The 24,889-nt window shown below is 39.5% G+C and overlaps 1 protein-coding gene, 2 long non-coding RNA genes and 1 pseudogene across 4 annotated transcripts in view; 3 read left to right on the top strand and 1 right to left on the bottom strand.

Moving 5' to 3' along the window:
* The first annotated feature begins 458 nt into the window (after positions 1 to 458).
* LOC136559802 (beta-1,3-galactosyltransferase 2-like) lies at positions 459 to 1,607 on the top strand (annotated as a pseudogene).
* A 4,086-nt stretch (positions 1,608 to 5,693) lies between these two features.
* KCNT2 (potassium sodium-activated channel subfamily T member 2) overlaps positions 5,694 to 24,889 on the bottom strand; it is a 114,971-nt gene continuing 95,775 nt past the window's right edge. The window contains exons 25-31 of one of the 2 annotated variants that reach the window (XM_066555497.1): positions 21,948 to 22,049; positions 19,112 to 19,195; positions 17,685 to 17,813; positions 15,387 to 15,407; positions 11,189 to 11,489; positions 9,239 to 9,323; positions 5,694 to 8,908 (exon numbers count right to left, since the gene is read on the bottom strand). In XM_066555497.1, the coding sequence (XP_066411594.1) occupies positions 8,797 to 8,908; positions 9,239 to 9,323; positions 11,189 to 11,489; positions 15,387 to 15,407; positions 17,685 to 17,813; positions 19,112 to 19,195; positions 21,948 to 22,049 (834 nt within the window). In that variant the 3' untranslated portion in view covers positions 5,694 to 8,796. The remainder of the gene's footprint in view (positions 8,909 to 9,238; positions 9,324 to 11,188; positions 11,490 to 15,386; positions 15,408 to 17,684; positions 17,814 to 19,111; positions 19,196 to 21,947; positions 22,050 to 24,889) is intronic. The other variant, XM_066555498.1, reaches the window with a different exon arrangement.
* On the top strand, positions 8,847 to 9,830 carry LOC136559943 (uncharacterized). The gene is made up of 3 exons (XR_010784069.1): positions 8,847 to 8,958; positions 9,590 to 9,650; positions 9,798 to 9,830. It is a non-coding gene; the product is annotated as an uncharacterized lncRNA (long non-coding RNA).
* On the top strand, positions 15,117 to 24,697 carry LOC136559942 (uncharacterized). The gene is made up of 5 exons (XR_010784068.1): positions 15,117 to 15,191; positions 15,275 to 15,515; positions 20,365 to 20,554; positions 24,460 to 24,525; positions 24,650 to 24,697. It is a non-coding gene; the product is annotated as an uncharacterized lncRNA (long non-coding RNA).

Raw genomic sequence — 24,889 nt, 5'->3', positions numbered from 1 at the left:
ATCATAATATTTCATTAACTCTGGATGATTCAATTATATGATAACTTTTTGTAAAGCCTACAGGAAGTTAAAATGTCTTTATATTTTACGTTTATTTCAATATTTAAATATAGAGCTGAATAATTTCTGTTCGATCTGATGAAATTATTACTTTTAATAGTGTATTTATGTAGTTTCATTTATTTCTTACTATTTCTATCATACTGTATTTCTCTTAGGAAGAAAAGCCTGAAAATTTAATACAGAAATTTTAATTTTTTTTTTGTTTTTGATAAAAATTTTTGCATTTTATTCTAAAATGAAATAATAGGATTCTTTTAATCATAACAAACTGAAAGGAATCCCGAAGAATCAGAAGCCTGAAGGCAGGTTTTAACTTTGTGTCACAGAGGAAAACAATTAGCTGCTACTCTGACAAAGTATCTGCACTTCTTGTGCACTCAGTCACAGCTACCAACATGAGCTATTGTAGTAGAATCTTCTCTCCCATGGAATGCCCCAAGAGAAGTCTTTTCCTGGTTTTCACCATCTCTTTTACAATATATTTGATTTCCTATTTTTATACTTCTCACCTTGCTGCTCGACCTAAAAGTAATGATCTTCACATGGAAAGTGAAAAGAGTTTACTTAGAAAATTATGGACAAATTTCAAACAAATCTCAGGGAAACAAAATGGAGAACTACCACCTGAAAATGAGAAATCTGGGAATAAAGCCGCACCCGCGCCTGAAAATGAGAAATCTGGGAATAAAGCTACATCCACTCGAACACAGCTATTTGCATTCATTATTAATGAAGAAGAGAAGTGTAAAGCTAGAACACCTTTCTTGGTATTGCTGATATCAACAACAGCAGCCGAGCTGCAGCACAGAAATGCCATCCGGAAGAGCTGGGGCAGCGAAGCCGCGGTTCCCGGCGCGGATGTCGTTCGGCTGTTCATGCTGGGCAGAGACACCAAGGGTGACAACGGGGACGTTCTGCTGAGAGAAAGTGAGCAGTATCACGACATCATCCAGCAGGACTTCCTGGAGACTTAAAACAACTTAACTCTTAAAACTCTGATGGGCATGAGCTGGGTGGCCAGCTACTGCAGTGGCACGAGGTTTGCAATGAAGACAGACAGTGACGTTTTTGTCAACACGATGCACCTGATTGAAAAGCTCCTCAGGCCTCTCCCACCTCTAACACAGAATTATTTCACAGGCCATTTAATGACAGGGCACAGCCCTATTCGGAATAAAGCCAGTAAATGGTACATATCAGAAGAAGAATTCCCAGAAAACAGATACCACCCTTTCTGTTCGGGAACTGGCTACGTCTTTTCTGGAGACCTGGCTCCAAAAATTGTAGATGCTTCTTTAATGATTAAATTTATACATTTGGAAGATGTTTACGTAGGGTTTTGTCTTAATGCAAAGGGAGTAGAAATAGCACCACCTCCTCATTCCCTGTTTAACATACACAAGGTCCCATTTTCTCCTTGTGCGTACAATGAACTAATTACATCTCATCACATTGAGCCACATGAGCACATAATCTATTGGGAAACACTGCAAGAGAAGAAACACGCGTGTCAGGAAAGAAAGATCCATCCTGGAGCATCCTAGGAACTTGCTTTGACAATGGGCAAGGCAGCAGATGTTTTCTTAGTAGCAACAGAACATCTGTGTAATGATAACTTTCAAGGTCCACGGACATCCTCAATCAGGTGCCTAAGTTTTGAAATACGTTGAATTCAAAGGATTTTTCCTCCATAAAGAAGCCTTTCTCTGTTGAGTGAATTCTGATTTACCTTATTTAGTTTTGGATGAAGCATCAATTAATTTTTAAAGCCAGCAAGAGACTATATCAACCCTACTGAAGAAAAAGCAAAGACGATGCAATAAAGCTCGTTCTTTCATTAAAAATGAATAAGTTAATGTGTTAATTTCATACTGCTCGGATGTAATTTGCTTATGTACCATTAAATGTACTCATGTGGCATTCCAGTGTGACCAAAGAAGAGAGCATACAAGATATCCTGTGCTGGGGAATTAGTGCCAGAAATGTGGGCAGAAACTGCTTCTTCAGAAAATCTGACATTAGCATTTCCCAGATCTCAGTGCCCAGAGAGGCTACTGCTCTCTGTGGTTACATATACATAGAAAACCTCACACACAAGATACCACTTATTTGTTATCATGGAGATGTAATAAAAAGAGGAAAATTAAATGCAGATTGTCCTGTCAGTGGTATATTAAATTACATTTTAGGGCATTCGGCTGTGTATGAAATATCCTCATAGTTAAGTAAAAAATAAGATGGTGCTTACTAACCTCAGAAGATAAAAGTTTCAGTCCAAATCTCTATCAGATGCACATGGAAATCAAAATGTCAATCACATGAACACCAAACACTTCAGCTGGAAGTGAGAAAGTGAGTATACATTATATGCATCCCCAATGACATTTTGTAAATGTACATGATGGTGTTTCATGAAGAAGCCCCTGAATCCTGCAGTGCAATCTTTGTGTGCTCTGTGCAGCTCCATTCCACCCAGGACTGAAAGACAGTGGGAACCTGTGGTGCAACCACTGAACACAATGAATTTCTCCCTTACAGGAATTTGGTCTTAGACCTTTTTATTAAGCAATATTATTACTCAGCTAATACCTACACAGGACAATTTTTCTATCTCAAATGGGCACCTATTCATCTGGACTTGCAAGACCTTTTTGTGTTTACCTTGGGAAAGATACAGCTAGCAAGGACAACTCTCCCTCAGGGCTTTCCTGGCCCTGAGGTCTCCCAGTATTTGCTAAATTTTAAAAGTTTTACAGGAAGTTATGTTTTAAAAATGAGTCTTTTTGGACATAATATGTTGATTACTTGACAGAAGCCATGACATCTTGTGATGCCTAGACAGGCTGAACCTGGAACAGAGACTAGACAGAACTAAAGGAATAAAGTAGTTATTTATTAAAAGGCCTCAATGAATACACCTTGGGCAGCACAAGAGCCTGCCCAGGGCTACACCCAAGATGGACCCAAAATGGTCACAAAAATGGATGACTGGCCTCTCACTTTTATAAGTCTTGGTTCATTTGCCTATTGGGGTTAATTGTCCAATTACAGCTTCAGGTTATGAAGTTCCATCCTCCTTGTTGCTCTCTTCAGTTCTCCATTGCTTATACTTTTGGGCCTGAAAATTGTAATGGTTGTCCTCGATCTCAAGCTGGAATAGGATTGTTTTGTCTACCTACCTTGTGAAGAGAACTTACTGACACTTCATATGAAGCTCAGAGCTACACCCCTAGGCAGCACAGAATCTGAAAAACATGAAAGCTAAAACTTAAGGCATCACTTATATAGCTGACAACTTTATCTTACATTAAACAATGCAATGAGCTCAGCTCTGCAGTCTGTTCCCTTTACCTGGGTGGGGAGCACCATGTCATGCATGGTTGTGCAGTAACAACCCACGAAGGTGAGCAAAACCAAACAAACTCAACCCTCACATGTTCTCCTATTGCCTGGATGGCAATGAAGTTCTCCAGGTCATTCAGTAATTCCTGAAGATGGGGCCCAGCAGAAAAGGACTTGGAGGTGCTGGCTGAGAGCAGCTGACCCAGAGCCAGCTGTGCCAAGGATGCCAAGGGCATCCTGGCTTTTAGCAGGGATAGTGTGCCCAGCAGGACCAGGGAAGGGATTGTCCCTCTGTACCCAGCACTGGTGAAGCCTTACCTCAAATCCTGTGTCCAGCTCTGAGCCCCCCAGTCCAAGGAAGACTTGGAGATGCTGCAGTGAGTCCAGAGAAGGACAACCGAGCCTGGAAGGGCCTGGAGCACAGGTCTGATGAGGAGCCTGGAGGTAAGGAGGCTCAGGGGAGACCTTATCCCATTCTACAACTGCCTGAAAGGAGGTTATAGAGAGGTGGTTGGTTTCTTCTGCCAGGCAACCAGAGATAGGATGAGAGGAAATGGCCTCAAGCTGCACCAGGGGAGATTCAGGTTGGCCATCAGCAATAATTTCTTCATGGAAAGGAGCTGTCAAGCATTTGAACAGGCTGCCCAAGGAAGTCATGGAGTCAAGATTGCTGGAGGTGTCCCAAGAAGTGACAGGACGTGGCACGTAGCATTCAGTGGTGTGGTTTAGTTGGCATGGAGGTGCTTGGTGAAAGGCTGGACTAAATGATCCTGGAGGCATTTTCCAACCCTAATGATTCCATGATTGTATAAGATAAGGTAATGGAGGCTTCACCACACCCTGAAGCTGAGTGCACAAGCAGCATAATCACTAACGTGCATTAACAAAGACTGGCCAGCTGTACAAATAAAAGGCTATAAAGATACTAATCCCTTGCTTTTGTTTGGAGTCTGTGGAGTCTGCCACACCACTGTACATTTATGGAAACAGTGAGAGTTTATAAATCCTAGCAGAAATAAATACCAAACCTAAAACTATTAAAAGCTATAGACTTGCCAGCAAAATGAACCAGTTCATCAGCCAGCCCATACTGGTGAAAGGATAGAAGAAATAGGAGAAGTGATCAGTAGGATCAGTAATTGGTGTGCACATGAAGTAGTTCTTACTCTTTCATTTCCATAGTTTGCCTCCCAGTCTCTCTGCTGGTTGGCATGGGCCAGTTCCAAATCATAACAGTTTAAAGTCTAGATTTTGTAGAAAATTTAGTTCACAGGAATGTCAAATGCTTGTTTTTTTAATTAATGAAATAGAAATATTTGCCTTTTTAAGCTTCTTAGGAGTTTATATTTGTGTTAAATTACCATTATTGACATCCTTGTATTGGCAGTGGAGGCAATAATTAAGTATATAACAATATTATCATTAATATTTTCAATTAACTTCAGAAAATGAAAAGAAGCAAAATCTGGGTGATCTCATAACTTAATATGAATTAATAACTTAATATGAATTATTAACTCATTTCCTGTATCACTGCAGTGCATACCATACAAGCACAAAGAACAGTGGCTGAAATTTTGAAGTGCTGCTCTTTAGACATTTATTCATTGTACATCTGTTTCAAGGTGGGTAGGGTTGTTTCTAATAGAATATCAAGAATATGCAACCATATTTCATGCATATTGCTTAGTTTTATAAATTCTACATTTATAGCACTGCCTTGAAGAAGTATTTTTATAACCTTGAGGTACAAATTGATGTACCTGCATAGAGCTGCTTCACATTATTGAGTCATTTCCAGATTTTAGTGGCTGGTTTCCATTGGATATCAAGCAGAATTCAATGCTGCAAAATTTCAGGTCAGTGTTCCAAAATTACAGAATGATTGCTTTCAGCCCTAAATCTCTAGAAACTAGAGAATTGTGTGTTACCTCTGCTGCATTTGATGTCATTTCAGTTTTCCTTCACTGCTGAAGCCTAACATTTATTTGTTCTTTAGCTCTTTTTGGTGCATGGGTAAATAAAGCGGTGTAATATTCAGTAATATGCATTTGTATACTTGGAAGTTGTTAAAGTATAGTTGTGGTATAAAGTTGTTTGTGAGAGAGAAAATATCTATGCTGGGAAATAACCGCTCTTAATTTCTGAGACAAAATGTCACAACTTCACTAATTCATTTCCACTGCAGCTTTTAAAAACTCAAGAACTTTATGCTTTTTACTTTGTACGTGAATTCATGTGTGTTGTGGAATTGGAGTGGAACAGTTAAGGAAACACACTGCATGCCATTGAAGGAGTTCTTGAGACTTTTTTATTGCAGACTAGGTAACACATTTTCATAGGTTCCTGCTTTGCTGGAAATTCCCTTGAGAATGAAGCAGTTATTATCAGCTAGCACTTCCCTCTCTGGGTCTGTGACTCTGCGTACCAAATGCTTGGGCTGTGCTAAGGCAGTGCTGGGGACGAGGGCCGTCTTTGGGTTGTTGATAGAAGTGAGCCAGGAGGAAAAATACATACAGGTAGCACAGATAGAAATAATCTTTTTTGCACAGGTCCACATTTCTCCCTCTACTGAGTGAACTGTTGCCTGCTCAAACCTCTCTGTTCAACAGTCATTTGACCCTGCTCATTCTAGAACTTCATCATCCCTTCTCCAGCACTGAGCCTTGAGACTCCTGTTCCTCAGTCTGGTCTCCAGTCCAATTAGGCTTGTGTTACATTTCTAATAATCATGATGAGAAAAAAGTGTGTGAACATAAGATTGCCTGTAGGATGACCATTAAAGAATGACCTCCCTGGCCACTGAGGGACCGTGCATACTGTCTCATTCAGGGATAATGTAGCGGTGCTTAGGCTGGTCTTGGAAGATCAAAATCCCACTAGAATGCAGTCTGTTTGTGAAGATATTCCAGAGGAAGCAAACCTGTTCTGCTTTCAACATGAAAGACAGCATTATTCTGAACAGCTGAACTTTGTGATACATTATTCATGAGTTATTAGAACTTCTGCTTCATCAGAAGCTGCTGTTAGTTTTTACTACCTTGCTTGTCTTTTGAAGAGAACTAAGTGTTTGGTTCACAATGATTGCCTTGCATTCATTTTAGGGACTCCAAGTGTCTCCAGCTGTCTTTGTGTTTGCTTTAGCAAATCTTCTGGGGCTAATGAGCAATTAGAAATTCATTAAGCCTGGAGAAATACCGGGTCACATTAGATGCCACAATTCCAATCTAGCCAAGCAGCAACTCTGCTGAGTTAAGTGGGCAAATGGACACAGCTGACTGCTTGTTTCTGCTGCTTTATGGGCTGTTAAATGGGAGGACTCAAGCCCTTGCTATGGGTCCTTCTGGCAGAGAGTCCTTAAATCAGTGGTGTGTGGTGTACACACACAGGAATTCCTGTGAACTGTGACTCAGGCTAAAAGCAGAATATCCAGCTTGCCTGCTGGAGGGATAGCCATGGTTCTGGAAGCCTCTCTGCCTCCTTGAGACTCCATTAAAGAAGCCTTCAGTATGCAAAAACAGAGCCTTCCAATATTTTGGAATGAACATTTTTAAGAAACTTGTTTTTTTAAAAAAAATATTTGACTGGAATAGAGTCTTCTCCCTGAAGGTATTAAAAATAGAAAAGTTATTCACACTGCACATGCAAACTCTTCTGGGTAACTTCTATGACAGGTCTTGGACAGGATCCTGTACCATATACTGTTTCTTTTTCTTTCTGAAAAAATGCAGACTTCAGTCTGTGCAGCTGTTTCAATTGTTTCTTTGTTTCCCACAGTGCCCATTTGAAATACTTTATCTTTGAATAAACTAGTGAATGACTCAAGTGTGGAAAAGCACTGAGCAATAATGGACTCTAAGCAGAACCACTGAATTGTTAAACCTCGGAATCATTAAGAGGAAAGCAGGAAGTAAAAGCAGATTTGCTGTCATTCCTAATACGAACGTGACTTGATTTCAGTATCCTTAAAACGCTGATAAACAGGCTCACATCCACGAGCTGCTAACTGGGCAATCTGGTTGTAGTTTCTGTTTTAGAAACAGAAATACGTCTACCAATTAATATTGAAGAGAATAGAAACAGTTTTGACTGTTTTTTGGGGTTTTTTTACAAATAGGACATCAAGAGAGTTCAGAGAATAATCATTTTTCCCATATTAGACTACCTGCAAAATTACTTGGTTCTATGTGGATACTTGTAACAGAAGGGAGTTTAAAACCTCAAGTATGTTCTTCCCCATTTGTGACAGTGATCTTGGAAGATCATGGACAGACATGCTTAATTCTGTAGAAAGCTTGACCAATTGTAGTTGCTTCTTACACAAGCAGATGCATTTGTGTGTATATCATGCCACAGCAGAGGTTTTAGATCCATAATGCTTTTTCACACTATGTGGAATTACATTCTTTTTGTGGAATGGGTTATAAATCTCTTTAATCTTCAATGAGATACATAATTTCATGTAAAAAGGTATCACTTTTGGGTAATCTGGATGACTAGGCATGAAGTGCTATGGACAAACTGTAGTTCTGGCATAGTCATGAAAATGTTCAGGGCTTGTTGTAGGAATCATTCCCTAGAGGGATGCTCTCACTTCTGTGTTATAATCAACTCAGGTTTCTATAGAAAATCCCACCAAGGTTCAAAGGATTGTTTCACCTGAGCTACCACTGTATGCAGCTTCACACAGTAATGTCCCAGATTTTTGCCAGTGTTGGGAGAGCTGCCTGTGTGAGATGGGAGGGACTTTCCTGCAGCTGGGCTCTTCTCTCACTGATGTGTCTCACTCTCAGCCTCTGCAGTGTGACCAGGTTGTGTCATTCAACCTGGTCTGTGTAAAGCCAAGGAACAAAAACCCAGGTCCTGGAGGCTGAAATGGGACTGAAACTAATCTGTGCTAATAAAAAATGGGTGACAGGCTGAGATTGAAAATAATTTCAAAGACTGAATTCTTGACACACAAAGCCTTGTTGGCAGCTTTAGGTATTGACATATTTGCTACTTCAAATCAGGCATTGTCTCTCTATGGGCATCAGATAATCTGACATTGGTCAAAAACTCAGTCGCTGACATGCTGCCACCTAAATATGCTTAGGAACATCTAAGCAAAATGTGGTGGAATCTGACATTTGTTCATGTGGGTTGAATAGCAACAGGTGTCATGTCATCATTCTGTTAGGCTGACAAAGTTCAACTTCCATACTGAACAGGCCATAGACCTGACAATCCCTGAAATCAGAGTTTCTAGGCACCACATTTCTGCATTTGGTCACTTACCCACTGTCATTTTGTTTCCAAAATCTGAACAAAATATACCACTCAGTTTGCAAAATGGTTAGTGGAAACAACATGTGTATAAAACTGTCTCTGAATGTTGTGGTGAGTTCCATATCAAAGTTGTGTCTCCTCCCTGGTGTCCTGTCCCACTGTATTGCAGAAGCTGTTCTTTCGGCTGGGTCCAGCATTTGGAACATAAGTCAATGGGTCGGGTCGGATCAAGTATCTACAAAAAGAAACCACAGCTGTTACTAAAACAATATGCTGCAAGCCAGGGTAAGTGCAGACAGTTGTAATGTTGAAAAGATCTGAGCAGGACTTAGACTTTGAAGGAGTTTGGTTTAGTTCCTGTGGTAGCATTGGTTAGATTTTTTCGATTTAAAATGCAGAGTAAGAGGAGGATGACAAGTTAACAACATTATAAATATATTTATTATATATTTATATGTGTTTTAAAGTATATACAGATATAGTATAATTAGATGCTTCTTTAAATAGACGTGTCTTTTTTTTTTCAGGTCTTGTGGCTATTTTTTTATGTGTGGCTTTAACTTACACTATATCATTCAGCTCTAATCTTGTATCTGGAGAAGGGTTGATCAGGATGTAGGAAAGGGTGTTCTGATGATCATTCATTTCATCTAGAGGACAGGGGAAAAAAAGTACCAAGTAAATTACATTTACAAATGAATTGTGAGAAGCACTACTTCTGACATATTAATTTGATTAAAGTTCATAGAGCTGCAGAAAAGTGTCTGGTGTCAGAGTGATTTCAAATAAGTTTAGCAATTTCTTTTCAACTGTACTCATATTGAAACTACCTGACATTATCAGGTTATCTTTTGAGTTATCAGCTGTAAAAACATCCTGTTTTCTAATGTTTAGAAATCTTCTGGTTTTTTTTCAGTCATAGCAATTTGAATGTAACCCAGTTTCTGTGTGATTTACCAATCTGTCCTGAAGCTTAGGTAAGTTTCTGCTGAGCAGGGACTCCTGTGCTTGGCTGGCATCAAGTTCAAATGATGACCAAGGTTAAATGCAGGTGTATGGCATTCTCATCCATATCCAGATTTGGTTGACATAAACCTTTTTTTCCCTTTTTTCTGTTTATCTAGGAAGCGCTTCCCTTTTATCACCCGTGCCAAGGGCTTGAAATGTGAAGGCTGTATAAATGGAAAGTGGTATGTCTCTTGCATTTTTAACTGTTCTAATGATGGGCTGAAAAGAAGGCTGATAATTTTTATTTTTAAGGTCTAACCCACACTTTTGTAGCTGCCATTGCAATATCTTTTGTATTGTTTTCTGTTGGAACACTCCTTGGGCTGCTGCAGTGAGACTGGTTTTAATCTTATCAGACTAAAGAGGAGAGGCAAAAGGAGAAGGCAGTGCTTCTGTGTTAAATCCTCTGTATTTTTTAGGAAAATGTACAACTCAGAATCAGATAAATGTAATCAGGTAAAGCATTTAACTATCAAGATTTTACTGCTTTGTAGATGGTATCTAATAGTCCTAAATTTGAGTAATGAAATGAATATTTACTTTTGGCTTTTAACTAGGATTTGAAAAGAAAAGCAAAAATACAACAAAGTTTTCTTGTTATTAATATAAATATTAATTAAATTTACAAAACATTTTTCTGTTTGATCAAATGTTATTGTGGCCTGTAAAATCCCTGGAAAATATTTAGGCTTGAATCTTTCTGCAGAGAGTTGTATAGAAACATGTTGTAAGAAAGAAGGCATAGAAATTATTCAGATGGGCTGTGGAATAAAGAGCCTGTATTTACAGATCTAGAAATTCCTGGTGTTTCTAGGAAATCAGAACCCATAGTCCTGGGGTTTCCACCCAACATGCTACAGGGCCAAGGCTGGAGAAAGGCAACCTAGGCAGCTGTGGTGCATGTGTTAAAAAGTACTACAGAGCTCTTGTCCATAGCTTAAAAAACCCCAAAACAATCCTACAAATTAAAAAGCAACCTGAACCAGCCTTGCTGGAGAATGATTTGATGGATAAAAATGGCATCTAAAGACCTAGCGAAACATGCTTGCTAAAAATGACTTCATATGATAATTTGGCGTTATTTTTGAAAATTGTGGGGAAAAGGCAACATCCCTCACATATAAACAACTCCTCACCCTGACATATGAGTGAACTTCACAACAGCCCTGTTTTCATCTTTATTTCAAGAGCTTTGTGGAAATGTGGTGCAGCTGTTCAATGACTGGGGAATGTTTATAAATTCAGTATGCACATATCATCTACTAAATATAAATGTGACTGACGTGCTACCTTTTGAGCCTTCCATCTCAGCATAGGAATGGGTGAGAATTAAAAAGACTCCCAGTTACTCTTGGTAAATTTAATAAAAAAAACAACCCAAACCTAAACCAACAAAACAAAAAGCACTATCATAAACTTAGTATTTTGGTTTTGGCTCCATCATTTCTTACAAATAGTTCACCTTGCACCATGCAAATGTTGCTATTGAAGTACTGTATAGCGGTACCGTATCCTGCTGGAGAAAGGCCCAGGTGCTTCATTCTGTTCTTCACGAGTTCAGCGAGCTCCTGCCTTTCTGACCTCCTGTAGAGGTTCATTCTCTGCTGGTTGATCTTCTCAGCAGTTTTAGCAGAGTGCCTGGGGGCCCTCCTGCTCAGGCGCCGTGCCCACTGCATGCTCTTCCTGCGCAGCAGCGGGTGGTCGGACTGGTCGCTGGAGGTGGAGTTGCGGTGGTTGCCGCGGCAGCTGAACTGCTCTTTGGTGTCTTTGGTGTCCTCCCAATCCTCCACACTGATGGAGATTTGAGACTTGAAAGGAAAAGGACAAGAGAGATGAAGGGCTGTATTAGATGGAAGCCGATGAAGATGTTCTCTCCTCTTTCTTACAGTGCAGCTGGACATGGGGTTTGGCTGCAAAGGAGCTGAGGGGATTCAGCTCTTTGTACTTAGCAAGTGTTCCTGAACTGGGCACCCTTTACTAGACTTTGACTTTTCATGTAAAAACATGAATACTTTCATTTATAACATAAATACTTTCATCAAGTGCAAAAGCAGGTAAGTGTTACTTTCTGCCCAATTGCACTGTGATTCCAAGAAGAGCACATTTAGCCTTCTGATATTGCCCTTCCTGAATCTAGGAATCAGTTCTGAATTACTTTCTTCCCAGTCTGCATATTTTCAGAAATCCAACTTGTGTAACTGCTTTTTACATGTGTGTTGTGGATTCATTAAGTAATGGTTCAACTTTGGCTGCATTGTTTTCAGTACTCTCTTGTGACCTCAGGTACAACGTGCCTGTTAACTGTGTCTCAAATTCCCAGGTCTTCCTGACCTTCCAGGACACATGAAATTAGGATGCATAACCTTCAGTGTGATTCAGGGCACCTCTTGTGAAAGCAGTAATTGATTCCTACCTTATAAAGGAATAGTGACAGTACTCATGTAGAGACAAATCCCCCCCAAAATTAAGAGCCAAAATCTGTTGCTCTGTTGCTGTGTTTTCCTTATGCCACCCAAATAAGACCAGTGGTATGTGCACGTACAAGTACTGAAATAACACAGGTGGATGGACTACAGGTGCATTTCTATCATACAAAAGTTCCTAGAGAACATAAGAGGAAACAATTCAAAAGATAACTTTTGTTAAGATAAATTGTTTCAATGTGTATTTTAAATTTAATGAGTAGTTTAATTTCTATTTTCAAAACCAGTTCCTTAACAATCCTGAGTTCTTCTTGTGCTATTTGAATATCTTTTATTGATGCTGGAATAGCAAAGTCCTTGATGGTGTCAGTACAAGCACATTGCCCAGTTACTGGTCACAGATTTCAATGTGGTGAGTGTTTAAAATAAATACACGAAGTATAAAACAAAGATGACGAGGCTGAGTTTGTGGGAATCCCCTCAGACAGAATATGCTGGTAGCAATCAGTGAATAAGGGAAATTTAACAGAGGAGCTACTGAATGTCTTTTGTCCACTAACATGAAATCTGAAAGCAAGATATTCTGTTGACCTAATCAGTGCTGAATACAACCTTTCTGTAAGAGGCTCACCACAGATCTGTGAGGTTTCTGGGGTCCATAAAATAGTATTTGATATGAGTAAGCTGGATACAGTGTGAAAGATACTTGTATTTTTCACTTTAGAACAAAACAGCTTTTATCTGTGTAAAAGAAAAAAGCAACAAGCAAACCAAATCAAACAGCAAAACAACCAAACCCCATAATTAAAAAGAACACTACAGATGTTTATGTTGTAGCACTTCAAGTAAAATCACATTTTTAATATTCTAGACTAGGATCTTGCAATAAGCCTCAAATAAAGACCAGGTAATTTATTGAGGCTCTTCAGCTTAGTCTGCAATAGAAAAGGGATTTCTGGTTGGATTTTTTTTTTTTAACAACCTGATTTTTTGAGGTTTTGTTACTGACTCCACTGAGGTTAGGGAAGAAGAGAGAACCTGGATCCCTTTGAACAGGAATGTAATTTGATTTTGGTGTTTGGTGGACTGTCATTTTGGGTTTGTGGGCATTTTACAGCAAGGACTAAGGTAGGCAGAGTATATTCCATAGGAAAAGGTGCTACTTATGGGTAGGAAGGAGCTATTTGGTAGGAACAAATTGGTATTGGTATGAACTAAGTAAGTGTAGAGGATGGTCTTGTTTTGCCTTTCTTCCTGCCTGCATTGGCAGCTTTCCTTGCCAAGCTCTTGGCAAAAGAAATAACCAGACCTGCTGGCAGCAGTAAAGGCAGAGACCAATCATCATCACTACAGAAGTGATAGGTAAGTCACTTCTTGAGTCAGAGATTAAATGGGTGAGGCCAAATGAAAGAATAAGTATTTTGTTTCTGTGAAATCTGTAAATCCTTAGCTTGAAGTTTTGAAACACTGGCATAGGTGAGCTGGAAGCACAAGGGAAGGTGATAAAGCTAAATATTTACTTCAGCAATGATGAAGCTTTTATCCTGCCTGTTGAGAACGTGCAGAATGGCTCTTTGCTGTATGCAAGAAGAAGAAATTCAACTTAAAGACAAAGCAAAATCAAAGCCCAGACTCTCTTTCAAAAGCAGCACAAAAGTGTGTCTGCCAGTAGCAGCTGTTAAACACACAGAAGATAAAATTCCAGTGCAAAGTACTTCTCTGTCTCCCCCTCTGATTTAACCAGTCTTGAACTTCATTTAAAAATACTTTCATAATTATCATTACTTTGAGGTTTGATTGTTTTCACTGAATTTCATTTTCTTGTTCCATATCAGGTAAATCTGTTGCATGAGAAGCATAATTGATGCCATGGTGTCACTCCTGTGCCACGCAGAGAAGAAAAACTTGCCTTTAAACCCTTGGTTTTGTTTGCTTTTTGTTTTTTAAGGGCAGGTTCCTGTCTCACTGTGTGTCCTGAAGGGTGTGATTGCTCACTTGTGCTGCCAGACAGCTGTGACCTACTCAGGCATGATGCTCTAATAGAATGTTTCAGGCCCTAAAATTTAAACATTAGGCTGGTCAACACATGGCAGGAATGGGAATGTACTCACAGGCACACCAGTGTACATATTTGAGGTGATGGTGATTGAGATATCTGTGCTGGTAACACCAAACAGTGATTCACCTCAGATTTTTGCTCCCTTGCCTTGCTGCTCCCTGGGAGCTGTATGTAAGATGTGAAATATTTGAAGGTGTAGTTTCATCTGTTCCAGTCTGAAGCAGTGACTTATTTTTTACCTTACTGCAAGTTCTATACTAACTAAATTTTACTGCTCTGCCTACCAAGAGTGCTACTTGCATCCAGGGCTCTAGAAATGCTTTTCTGCTCCAAAAGCTGGCTAAACCATTGCTAAGTACAGCCACCTTTTCCTTCTGTGATAAACTTGGGGATTTTGCTCCACTAGCATTTAATGTGTGTAAGCTTAAGGCTTTCACCAGATGATCTTTTCACTTGTAAGGATTATTTGTTACTTTCAGAATTCAACAGGAGCAGGCCCAAAAGGAACCAGAATTCCACGGGACATCTTTGAAATTCCCAGTCTGTCAGCTTTCAGATTTTAGCAAGCTGTTTGTGTCCAGAACAATGGACTAACTTTAACATCCATTTACTCAAGGATGATCCATGGCACAGTTCCATTTTCTCTAGGATTTCACTCCCACAATTGAACCAATTGTACAGTTTCTGGCTTGGATTGAGTAACATTTCTTCATAGCAGCCTGTATGGGACTGTGTTTTGGATGTGTGATGATAATGTGTTGATAATGGGGATGTTTTCCTTACTGCTGAGTGGTGCTTACACTGAGCCAAGGCTTTTTCTGCTTCTCACCCAGCCCAGCAGCAAGGGGGCTGGGGAGAGCACAAGAAGTGGGGAGGGGACACAGCCAGGACACCTGATCCCAAATGACCAAAGTGATATCCCTTATCCAGGGTGCTTTGCTCTGCAGGAACAACTGCAAGAAGATGGAGGAATGAAATGCTTGATGGAGCTCTGCTTTCCTGGAGATGGCCAAACACCCATCAGAAGTGTGAGCAAACTATTTGCTTGTTTTGCTTTTACTTCAGTTATCAAACTGCCTTTACCTGAGCCTCAGAGATTTCTCCCTTTCAGCCTCCCAGTTTTCTTCCCATCCCATCTTGGGGGAGCAAGCAAGCCAGCAGCTGTGTGAGGCTTGCCTCAACCAGGACACCCAGAAACAGGCAGAGAATAAGCAAATACTTACTTGTGAAGCCATTTGTCGTGACTGACAAAGGAAGGGGAACAAGAAAACAAAAGACAATTTAAACAGAAGTGAATCTAAAGAAACAAATATGGACTGTTAAACAGGAGCCACAGAAAAGCAGCCATACAGGTAATGAAAAAAGATTTCGTATCTCTTTTTTATATTTTTTGAGTGAAGTGGAAATGGTTTGGGTCATAGGTGTGATAGTCATTGAGAGGCTGGCTAGATTCACTTCTTATTTAGTTACTGGGTCACTAAAAACTTGCTTTATTTTTAAAGAAGTTATGAGTATCTGTCAGTGAAGTGAGAGCTTCTCATTTGCATAGTGAAAAAGGGAGTGCCAAAAGATCAACTGTACATATTAAATATGAATATCGGTATATTGTGTCCTCATGACTCAAATTACCCTTGTTATTACAGGACAGCATCCAGGTATGTGCAGTACAAATTTTCTTATCTCTGTTTAAACTCAATTTGATAATCATGTTGAAGGTTCTCTGAGTTATAAACCTCCAAATTTATGGTTATAAGTACATAGTTCCTGAGTAAAAAGAGTGAACTACTTTTCTCTTTTTTCTCTTTTAAAGACCTTACCCAATGACATTCTTCTTGCTTAATGTATTGAAAAGCTAAAATGATAACCTATGCTAATATTTCATTAGTGAAATAAGTAAAAAAATCCTTTAACTTCAAAACAAACGCTTTGCAGAAAGATTAGGGCTTTCAGCATCTCTGTGTTTGTAGGTCTCTATCCATAAAGGCCACAGATGCAGAGCAAGATGTTGCTCTTTTGCATTCTGGGGAATAGGTAGGTGAGGGGAGATTCTCCTGCCCCTCTCTAGAGGGGAAAGGTTGTACAAATTCTGACTCACTAAACAAGAAATTGCACAAGTATTTGTGTGAAAATAACATTAAAGGTCTGCATTCAGAGACTTCAGCCTAGAAAGACCAGCAACTGCATTTTCTTCACCTAATAAAGGAGGAGTGCCATTCTTCCACATTTTTCCAACACCTGACAATTTGAAAATTTAACTAGAAGGTTTCTCCAACCTCCCTTCCTTAATCTTCTACCTGATTTAACTCAAATTCTTTGTGAGATTACTTGTGAAAGTTGATAGGAAGTAATAGCAGAACTCCTCATTCTCTTTTTGTGAACCTGAAGTTAAAGAGCCAGCCCTGAATGTGAGAATAAAGCATTTCCATGATTTTTATCCTTATTTAATGAATTCTTAAAATCTAGTATGTCCTCTGTTTTGTGGAAGGCTGTTACAGACTTTTTTTTCATATTAGCAGTGAGGCTGACTTCTTCTCCAAGGAATGATTCTGATGGATTATGTTATGGCTGCTATAGTTCAAAAGAGATTATTGCAGTGACAGAGTCCACTGGCTAAGCTGTAAAAGCCACCTGCAGAGAAAGTGATAGTCCACAAAGAGATATTCCCATGAGCTGGGTGGAATCTTCCACAGCTCTTTTATCATCCTTTTATAAAACTAACTTCAGCTGAATGTACTTCCTCAGGAGCAAATCTTGCCATTAAGCATTATATGCCTGAATGTTTTCTAATATTTTTCTGAAATATGGAAAAGAAAATATAAATTACCTATCTTGGAAATTAGTTTAAACTATGTCTGAGTATTTCAGAAGAAAGGAGAGGCTTGTTGCTCACTGTTGCATTTGAAAGCCATGGTTTAATGAGATGGCAGTACTAATGGTCATGTAAACACATGGATAATACATGACAGAAGTCAAAGCTGCCCAAACAACAAAAGTATGTTAAATAGTCAGGAAAAAGTATTTTTGCCATTTTTTATAAACAGAGAGATGGAGAAATGTACACATTTGTGGCAAACACAGAAATACATATATAAAATATTATCACTGTTTGGCAGCTAAATTTAGAAAGATCCCACAGTACTTAAAATAACACTAACTAGAAATGAGCAACAAGAGAATGAATTAGAAGGTCACATGAGCATGAAATGCCACCTGTTTTGAGACATGGACACATTGTTGGCACAAGGGCCAGAGGGCCTGGTGGAGGGTTTGGTGCAAACCCTGCTGTTAGTGAGCACAGCGAGGTCAGAGCAGAGCTCACTCCTGAGCCGTGCCCAGCTGCCCCTTGGCTCCACCCATGCATCCCCACGAGGGGAGCACAGGAACCAAAGGCCAGGTGTGCCCTGGCCCTGGGCACTGCTGGAGCCTGGGGCTCAGCCTGGGTTGTGTGACCAGCCAGTGTCAGCAGAGGCCTCGTGCACTCTGCAGTCAGACACATATGGAAAGCAGGGTGAGTGACCCACCTCAGATGTTGTGAGCTTCTGGGATTCTGTCCTGTAGACTCCAATTGGAATGTCTCCTGTAGAGGAACAAAGCTTCTGGTACAGTCTGGCGTATGTCCTAATCCACAGATCCTCTTCTGTGATTTTCATCTGAGCAAATAATAATAGGAGGGAGGAATTTTAACTGTTGAGGGTTTATCACTTGTTCACTATGCAACTCATGAAAGAAAACCCCAAAACTAAAGACTAGCTGGTAATTATCCCATTGTAGTGTTGCACCTTTGCTCTGCAACAAATCTGCAACTTCTATTGAGTTTGTCAGACTATTTCTTTTGCTTTCTCCCTGTTTAGAAGACATTGTAGTGGAAGCAGTTTAGCATTATGAACTTCTGGTCTTGGTTTAAGACTACTTAAAATTTACATGGCAGCCTTCACCCAGTGTCTATTTTTGACTAAAATTTAAATGAATAAACTAAATATTGTCAGCAGTAAGAAACTGGTGTGGACAAACTGGAGTGCATGAGTACGTTGAATTTTGTCCACCAGACTGCAGGCTGAATATGTGGGGAGGAAGTAGTACACTAAGCATAAGTGGCATAAGAAGTCTTACATGAAGCTCACTTACTTCATTACTAGCTTTATTTTGAGATGTATGAGTTCCTTTATAGAGAGTCAATTGTACTCTCAAGTGTTCTTACATTCACTGTAATGAAGCTTAGTGATTGGCCAAGAAATACATCATTTATATTTAAACAACTTTTTTAAACCATCATTGATACCTTCCTGCCATTCTTTATAGATGGCCACAAAGCAAGTTGTAAATAACTCAACTTGTAGTGATCTGTTTGCTACCCAGAGTATAGTGGGTATGGGAGGAAACAGAAAAGTGGGGTTTATTTTAGTAAAAATTACTTCTGTTGTGTTTTTATTTGTATATATACGCAGTTAAACTGCATTGGGGAATATTGACACATATAATAAAAAGATGACTTTTGAACTCCAACTCCTAGTCATTTAATACATCTGATCTTTATATAAAAACTACTCATGGCCTTTATTGCCCATAGGAATGGGGACTGGGAGATAGTCCTGGTCAGGTTGCACAATGCAGGTTCCTGGCTTTTATCTACTTAATTTTTACGCTGGTTGCCGAACTGCCATTGCTATTTCATATAAAATGCGCTATTCCTGTGTTTTCCTGACTTTCCAATTTTCTGCTGAATAAAATGCATTGTGTTTTCTCAGGGAGATGGTTTTTGCTATGGAACTAAAAATGGGTATGTTTTCTGTTTAATGTCCTTGCCTTCTCCCTGATGAAAAAAGAAACAGATGGCCTTCCTTGAACTTTCACAAAAGGAAATGCCATACAAAGAAAGTTGAAGTATTTTGCAGACAGTACAGAATCTTCTCTGGTACTCTGTACTGATTGGGTTTTTTTAATAACTTACAGAACAAAGAAACCCAGATCCTGGTGTGGTGTCAAGTCCCAGCAGAAGTCTTGTGATAGAAATCATATAATCTTTCACAAATGACTGCAAGATATTTTAACAGGAGAGACAGAAAAGAAAGAAAAAAGCTTTAATGAACAGAGGAGTAGGCAACCATTAGCACTATGTATGACTTTCAAAGGAATTATACATCTGTGTTTACAGTCCATCTCTTTAAGTATCTTAATCACTGTAGGAATACCAATCCCTTTCTTTTGGCTGAATTTACTTATATAAAGGAAGTTTTCCTAAATTGGCTCTGCATGTGCATGCAAGGAATGTACAAGATTCAGCAGACTAAGGCATAACAAGGCACAGGAAAAGCAAAGATGGATGTGTCAGTGGAGTGTGGTGTTAGCCCTACGAGGTGTGAAATGATAATGAACTCCTCTGTGCAAAAGAAACACTGGCAGATGTTAGATGGCTCTGCAGTCCTCAGTGGGTCCCTCTGAGGTGACACTGCTATTATTTTATTCCAGTGAATAATCTGAAGGATTTTTAAGGGTTGATATGCCTTGTTGCTCTGCTAAAAAGTGTGTTGCTATTGGTTAATAGGTAGAAATTAAGCTTAGTGTAGAAGTGTAGACTAAGACCAGGAACGGACATCAGAGCAGCTAAAATCACAAATATTTCTCCTCCTGGGTTGGGCTGCTGGAATGAGGGGGCCATGGGGGGCTCTTTTAGCTGTGGCTGAGCTGTTCTTTGCCACCTGTACTCACTCAGGTGTAGCAGGACAGCATTGCAGCCCTTGGGACGCAACACACGCCGTAGCTCTGCTGGCTTCATGCAAATACACAGCTAACCAAGAAGGTTTCACAAAGAAATACCCCACAAAGGTATTACAGAAATCCTTTAGAGCTATGGAATCTGGATTTGTTCAAACTCAGAAGCTAGATGGATTTCATTTGATACATAGTGATTGAACTATTTTAATTTTTGCACTGGTAATCTCCCAGTTGTGATGGGCTAAATGTCAAGGAGCATCTCAAGTAAACTTTGTTTGCAAATTAAACATATTTGTTATCTTGGCAGCATCGTTTCTGCCATGGAATTTTCATTAGTTTAACAAGTTTATTCACCAGGATTTGCAAGACCAAGTTTTCCTTTTTCAGTCACTGTCCTAAAGATAATTTGAAGGCTTTTCTTTCAGCCTATAATGGGAAGCACCAGCTGAAACCTGATGTTCCCCATGTCATTTGCTCTGTTTCTTGCAGAAGAAAAAGACAGAAAATGGGACTATGAAAAAGAACAAAGAGCTGCTGTTATAGAATTTCTAACTTGGAGTAAGAAAGATAATTCTAGAAAAATGACAAATCACCTATGAGCAATAGCAGTTCAAAGGAAGGACAGGTGGAATGAAAGTGAAAATGAGCATGTGATGCTTATTGTTTTAAACACTTTCTGGTGAGTGGTGTTACTCTGTCAAGTCATTGCATGATTATTCATGTCTAGGAGCAAATAGAAAATATGGAAGTCACTTATGTGCTGGTAGGAGCCATTGATGATTAACAGATCTGTTTCTATATATATGTCTTTGGTATTTTTATTATATTTACTATATTATTTACTATATTTTGCTATATTTCTTTTTTAATATTGTGGTACATGATACTTATATTCTGGGGCATGATTATGAAGATGTTTTATATGCAAATACATTTATTTCTAGAACCTTAAATATATATGCCCATATACACAACTGGTTTTTATATTAATGGCTTCTTGAGAAAAGTTTAGCTCCAGGAATTTTTCTATTTATGTTTGATTTGCTTTCAGGAAATTGATTTGGAAGTAGAATTGTGATGAAAGAACACCTTTCATGCACCAAATTACAAAGTAAATTCATTTCCCTGCAAGGATGTTTTCCACATGAGTACTAAAGCTCCACAGGCTATCCCCAGGTAGAGGCAAGGCAGGAGGGTGCTCAAGTGAGCAGATGATGTGGGCCATGGTGGTGTTCCTGCTGAAGCTGTGTGCCTTGATCCTTGCAGGGTGGTGCTGGGGGCTGCTCCTTGGGCACCCTGGTGTGTCAGAGTGTGCAGAAACATGGGCACTGCTGAAGACTGAGCAATGTTGGCCTATTTTCCTCCCTGAAACTAGCAACTACTGCCTCCATTTGCCCTGACTGTATTTTCTGATTTTTTTTTTCTTCAACTCTCTGAAGCTGTGCTCTTCCCTGATTCTCACTGTCATCAATACTTCCTGGATTCTGAGCCACAAGGTGGAATTGCTGCCTTTTCTTCCCCCACTGTCTCTTTGTAACGACTGAATGTATTCCTTGCAAGGGCAAGCATGGCTTACTTTACAGTGTAATGACAGGGCCTCTGCAGCTCTAGTCAACATGAGTAAGAGGAGAGGACACTATGAAGTAATTGAGGCCTTTATCAGCAAATGCAGGAGACAATAAATTGCATATTAAAGTAACTCTGTTCCTTTCTGTTAGGGACACAATGTGTGGGAATGGGCACTGCGTTTTTTATTGCAGAGTACAAGCCTTATTATTCTATATAATCTGTAATTTATGTAGGCCTTATCAAAGCTATTTGACTGTGGGGAGATACATTAACAGTATCAAATTATCTAATACCAGATTTTGTGCAGTCACAGGGGGGTGATTTTGGGATTGAAAACTGAACTAACACATCAAGCATGCTCCATTGTCTTTTGCCATTGACTGCTCCCAGTATAGACACACTTTAATGGATCCTATGGCAGAAAATAGGGTCATCTAGCAATTAAGCACAATAAAATGGATGGCAATACTTGTGTTAATAAGTCACATTACTGTTTATAGTACCTGATAAAGCAGTGTGTCCAACATGCTGATGCTGAAAACCCTGCCAGCAGCAAAGGGCAGTCGAAACATAAATGCCAGATTAGATCCCTTCTCTCGCTCTTTCTGTTAAGGAATTAAAACACATAAAACATTTTTAATGCTGGTTTTGGAAGGACTGTAACAAAAACATGAAATAGATATTATCTTGAAATAAGTCAAAAGTGTAAAAGTCCTTTAAACATAGTTTCTTCCTACAAATATGCAGCATCTTTGTTCAACGGGTGCAGTTTTTCAGGTTGAAAGACATTGATCAATGTATATGTTATTTCAGTCATCACATCTCAAACTGCATGGGCACATTCCACCCATTCAGTTTTAAAAGATGGAGGGATATCAGCTGTGCTCAGCTCCTGTTAACCTGCTCCAATTCCTTGGTGCTGACAGTGGACTGTGATGCTGGTCCAGGAAGTCTCCTAGGAACAGGAAACAGGAGCAGAATCTGGTACAGAAGGGCAGGAATGGCACAGGGGTCAATCAGTGCCCTGGTGCTGCTGGCCACACTCTTTCTGGCACTGAGCAGGATGCCATTTGCCTTGTGGCCGCCTGGACACAGCCTGGCTCAGGCTGTCAACCAGCACCCCCATCTCTGAGCAGCCTTCCAGCCACTCTGCCCCATCCTGCAGTGCTGCAGAGGGGATGGTGACCCAAGGGCAGGACCTGGCCCTTGGCCTTGCTGACCGTCATACAACTGGACCAGGCTGGTTTAGTTTCCTTCCATCTCTTCTGCAGCCTTGCTTTTCCTTTATCCTTGCTTCAAAGAGATGTGTGAGAAATATTATCCTACTTTCTAGGAAAGAATAAATTATTTTTCTGGTGTTGATATGGAACAACTTCCTAAAAACCTGTCAGTTCAACAGTCAAATTTGTGTGCCAATTGCTAGTACAATTTTAGAATTTATGTAAATTGTTAGAAATCTATGTAGAATAAGACACAAATAATAAGAGGTACCAATCTCTTTTTATAACTCATATGTCATTATTGTTTTTTATTACTTAATGTTAATTCAAATCTGTTTAATACCTGAATTATATTAAAGAAAAAAAAATGGAGACAGGAAATAGGAGGCCCCATCCTGAAGGTTAAAAAAGCAGCCTGCCTGTGTGTAAATTACTGCAAATATACTGGGCCATCCCAGATAGACTTCTGCTCACCTAACATCTGTGTGCTTATCCCTGTGGAAGATACAAAATCACAGGATTGGGTTTGATTAAAAGATATAGGAACTTGTACTTATTTCAAAATGATCACTTACAGCTTTAGAATTTTTGTCAGTAACACCTGCAATATTTACTTGGAACAAAGCCATAGCAAACTGAAGTCTGAATCCTATCCAAAACACTACAAACCGTTTCTTTCAAGAAAGAGGGAGTGGTTACCTCAGTTTTCTTGTTATGCAAGACAAATGGAGAACACAGATGTCAAGTTCAGAGTGTGGGTGTTTTGTTTTTCCTTTTCTCTGTTGTATAAAGGCCACTGCGTTCTCCTATGTCAGTGCTGAGTTTACTGTCAGATTTATTTATCTCTAAAATGAGAAAAGTTGCAGCTGCAACAGCAGATGGACATCTGATTTGTGTATCTGTCTTCTGCAGCCCATTAGGTTGAAAAGCCAATTTTGCAAGTGTTTCACTGCTACCTCAAGGCAGCTTGCCTGATATTCTCAGTCTTTCTGAAAATGAGGCGCTTAATGCAGAAATAACAAGCAGCTGTATGTCTGACTGCTTTAGGTAATTTTTACTGGAGTTTTTAATTGCCTTTCATTTTGCATGAGGGAGTTCTGAAAGATCAAATGAACTACAGCACCACCTGTGAAGTTCACCCTGCAAATGTTAAGATGAAGTGACTGGGAAATATTAACAGCAGGCAACTGCAAGAGCAGTGAAGAAAATGTTCTTTCTTTAAGATAAATTATCTACCTCTGTTTCAGCAGAGCATAGTTTGGATAGGAAGTTCATTAATTGTTCAGCTTTCAACCTTCCTCACAACTTTTGCACAATAAATTAACAAGATAGTCAAGAAGTTAAAATATTCTTAAGTATTTCCAGAATATTTGCTTGAAAAATTAAGGAGCCTAAGTAAAGAAAGAAAGAACTGAGATAAAAATCCTGGTTTCACTGCATTGAAGTAGAAAGCCCACAGAGAATTCCAGAATCCAACTGGAATCGGATTAAGGGAATATGTTAACAAATAATTTCAAATTATACATAGTCAGTCATTGTATACCAAGACATTAAGCTTGGTTGAAACACAGTGTTGAAGGTCCCAGCCAGCTGCTGGCCCTTGTTCCCCTCAAAGAACTGGCAATGCAGATTCCAGCCAGTTGGAGCTTATCCTTCATGGATTTACCACAGAGGGAGGAACTGCAGGAGCCACAAGGGCAAACCTTAAAGGGTAGTGGGGGTGGCATTATCACAGCAAAGCTGAGCCTCCTTCCTCAAACAGCTCCTCTTTAACTTTTGTCTGGTTTCCTCACAGCTCTCCAGGCTATGTCTCTGTCAGAACACCACCTAGACACAAGATAAAGCCTTCATGCTGCTACAGGTAAAGATAACAAGTCACTAAAGGCCACCCAGGTATTTACATCTTGTGTAAATATGTACATGTAAGTGTGATATTCAATCGAGTAAAAGATTTACTTCTCATCCTCATCCTCTCATCCACACAGGCTGAATTTTAGCATTCAATCCCTCTGAAGAACCTGGACTGGGAAGGTAAGTTTCTATGGAAAGGCTCTTTTCCATGAAGTATATATTAAAATTACCTACATAAATATTGTACAGTAAATAGTGAACTTTGAAATCCCCAAAATTTAGGAAATTTATGGTACACCTAGGAAATGGAAATTATATGTTAAATCTGTATAATGGTAATGATTTTGGCATGAATTCAAATTCACCAAGACATG

This window comes from Molothrus aeneus, chromosome 9 (genome assembly GCF_037042795.1).
Source record: "Molothrus aeneus isolate 106 chromosome 9, BPBGC_Maene_1.0, whole genome shotgun sequence".
In the NCBI taxonomy this organism is placed as follows: Eukaryota; Metazoa; Chordata; class Aves; order Passeriformes; family Icteridae; genus Molothrus; species Molothrus aeneus.
Note: the sequence above shows the minus strand (reverse complement) of the source record. Positions and strands in the feature narration are given on the sequence as shown.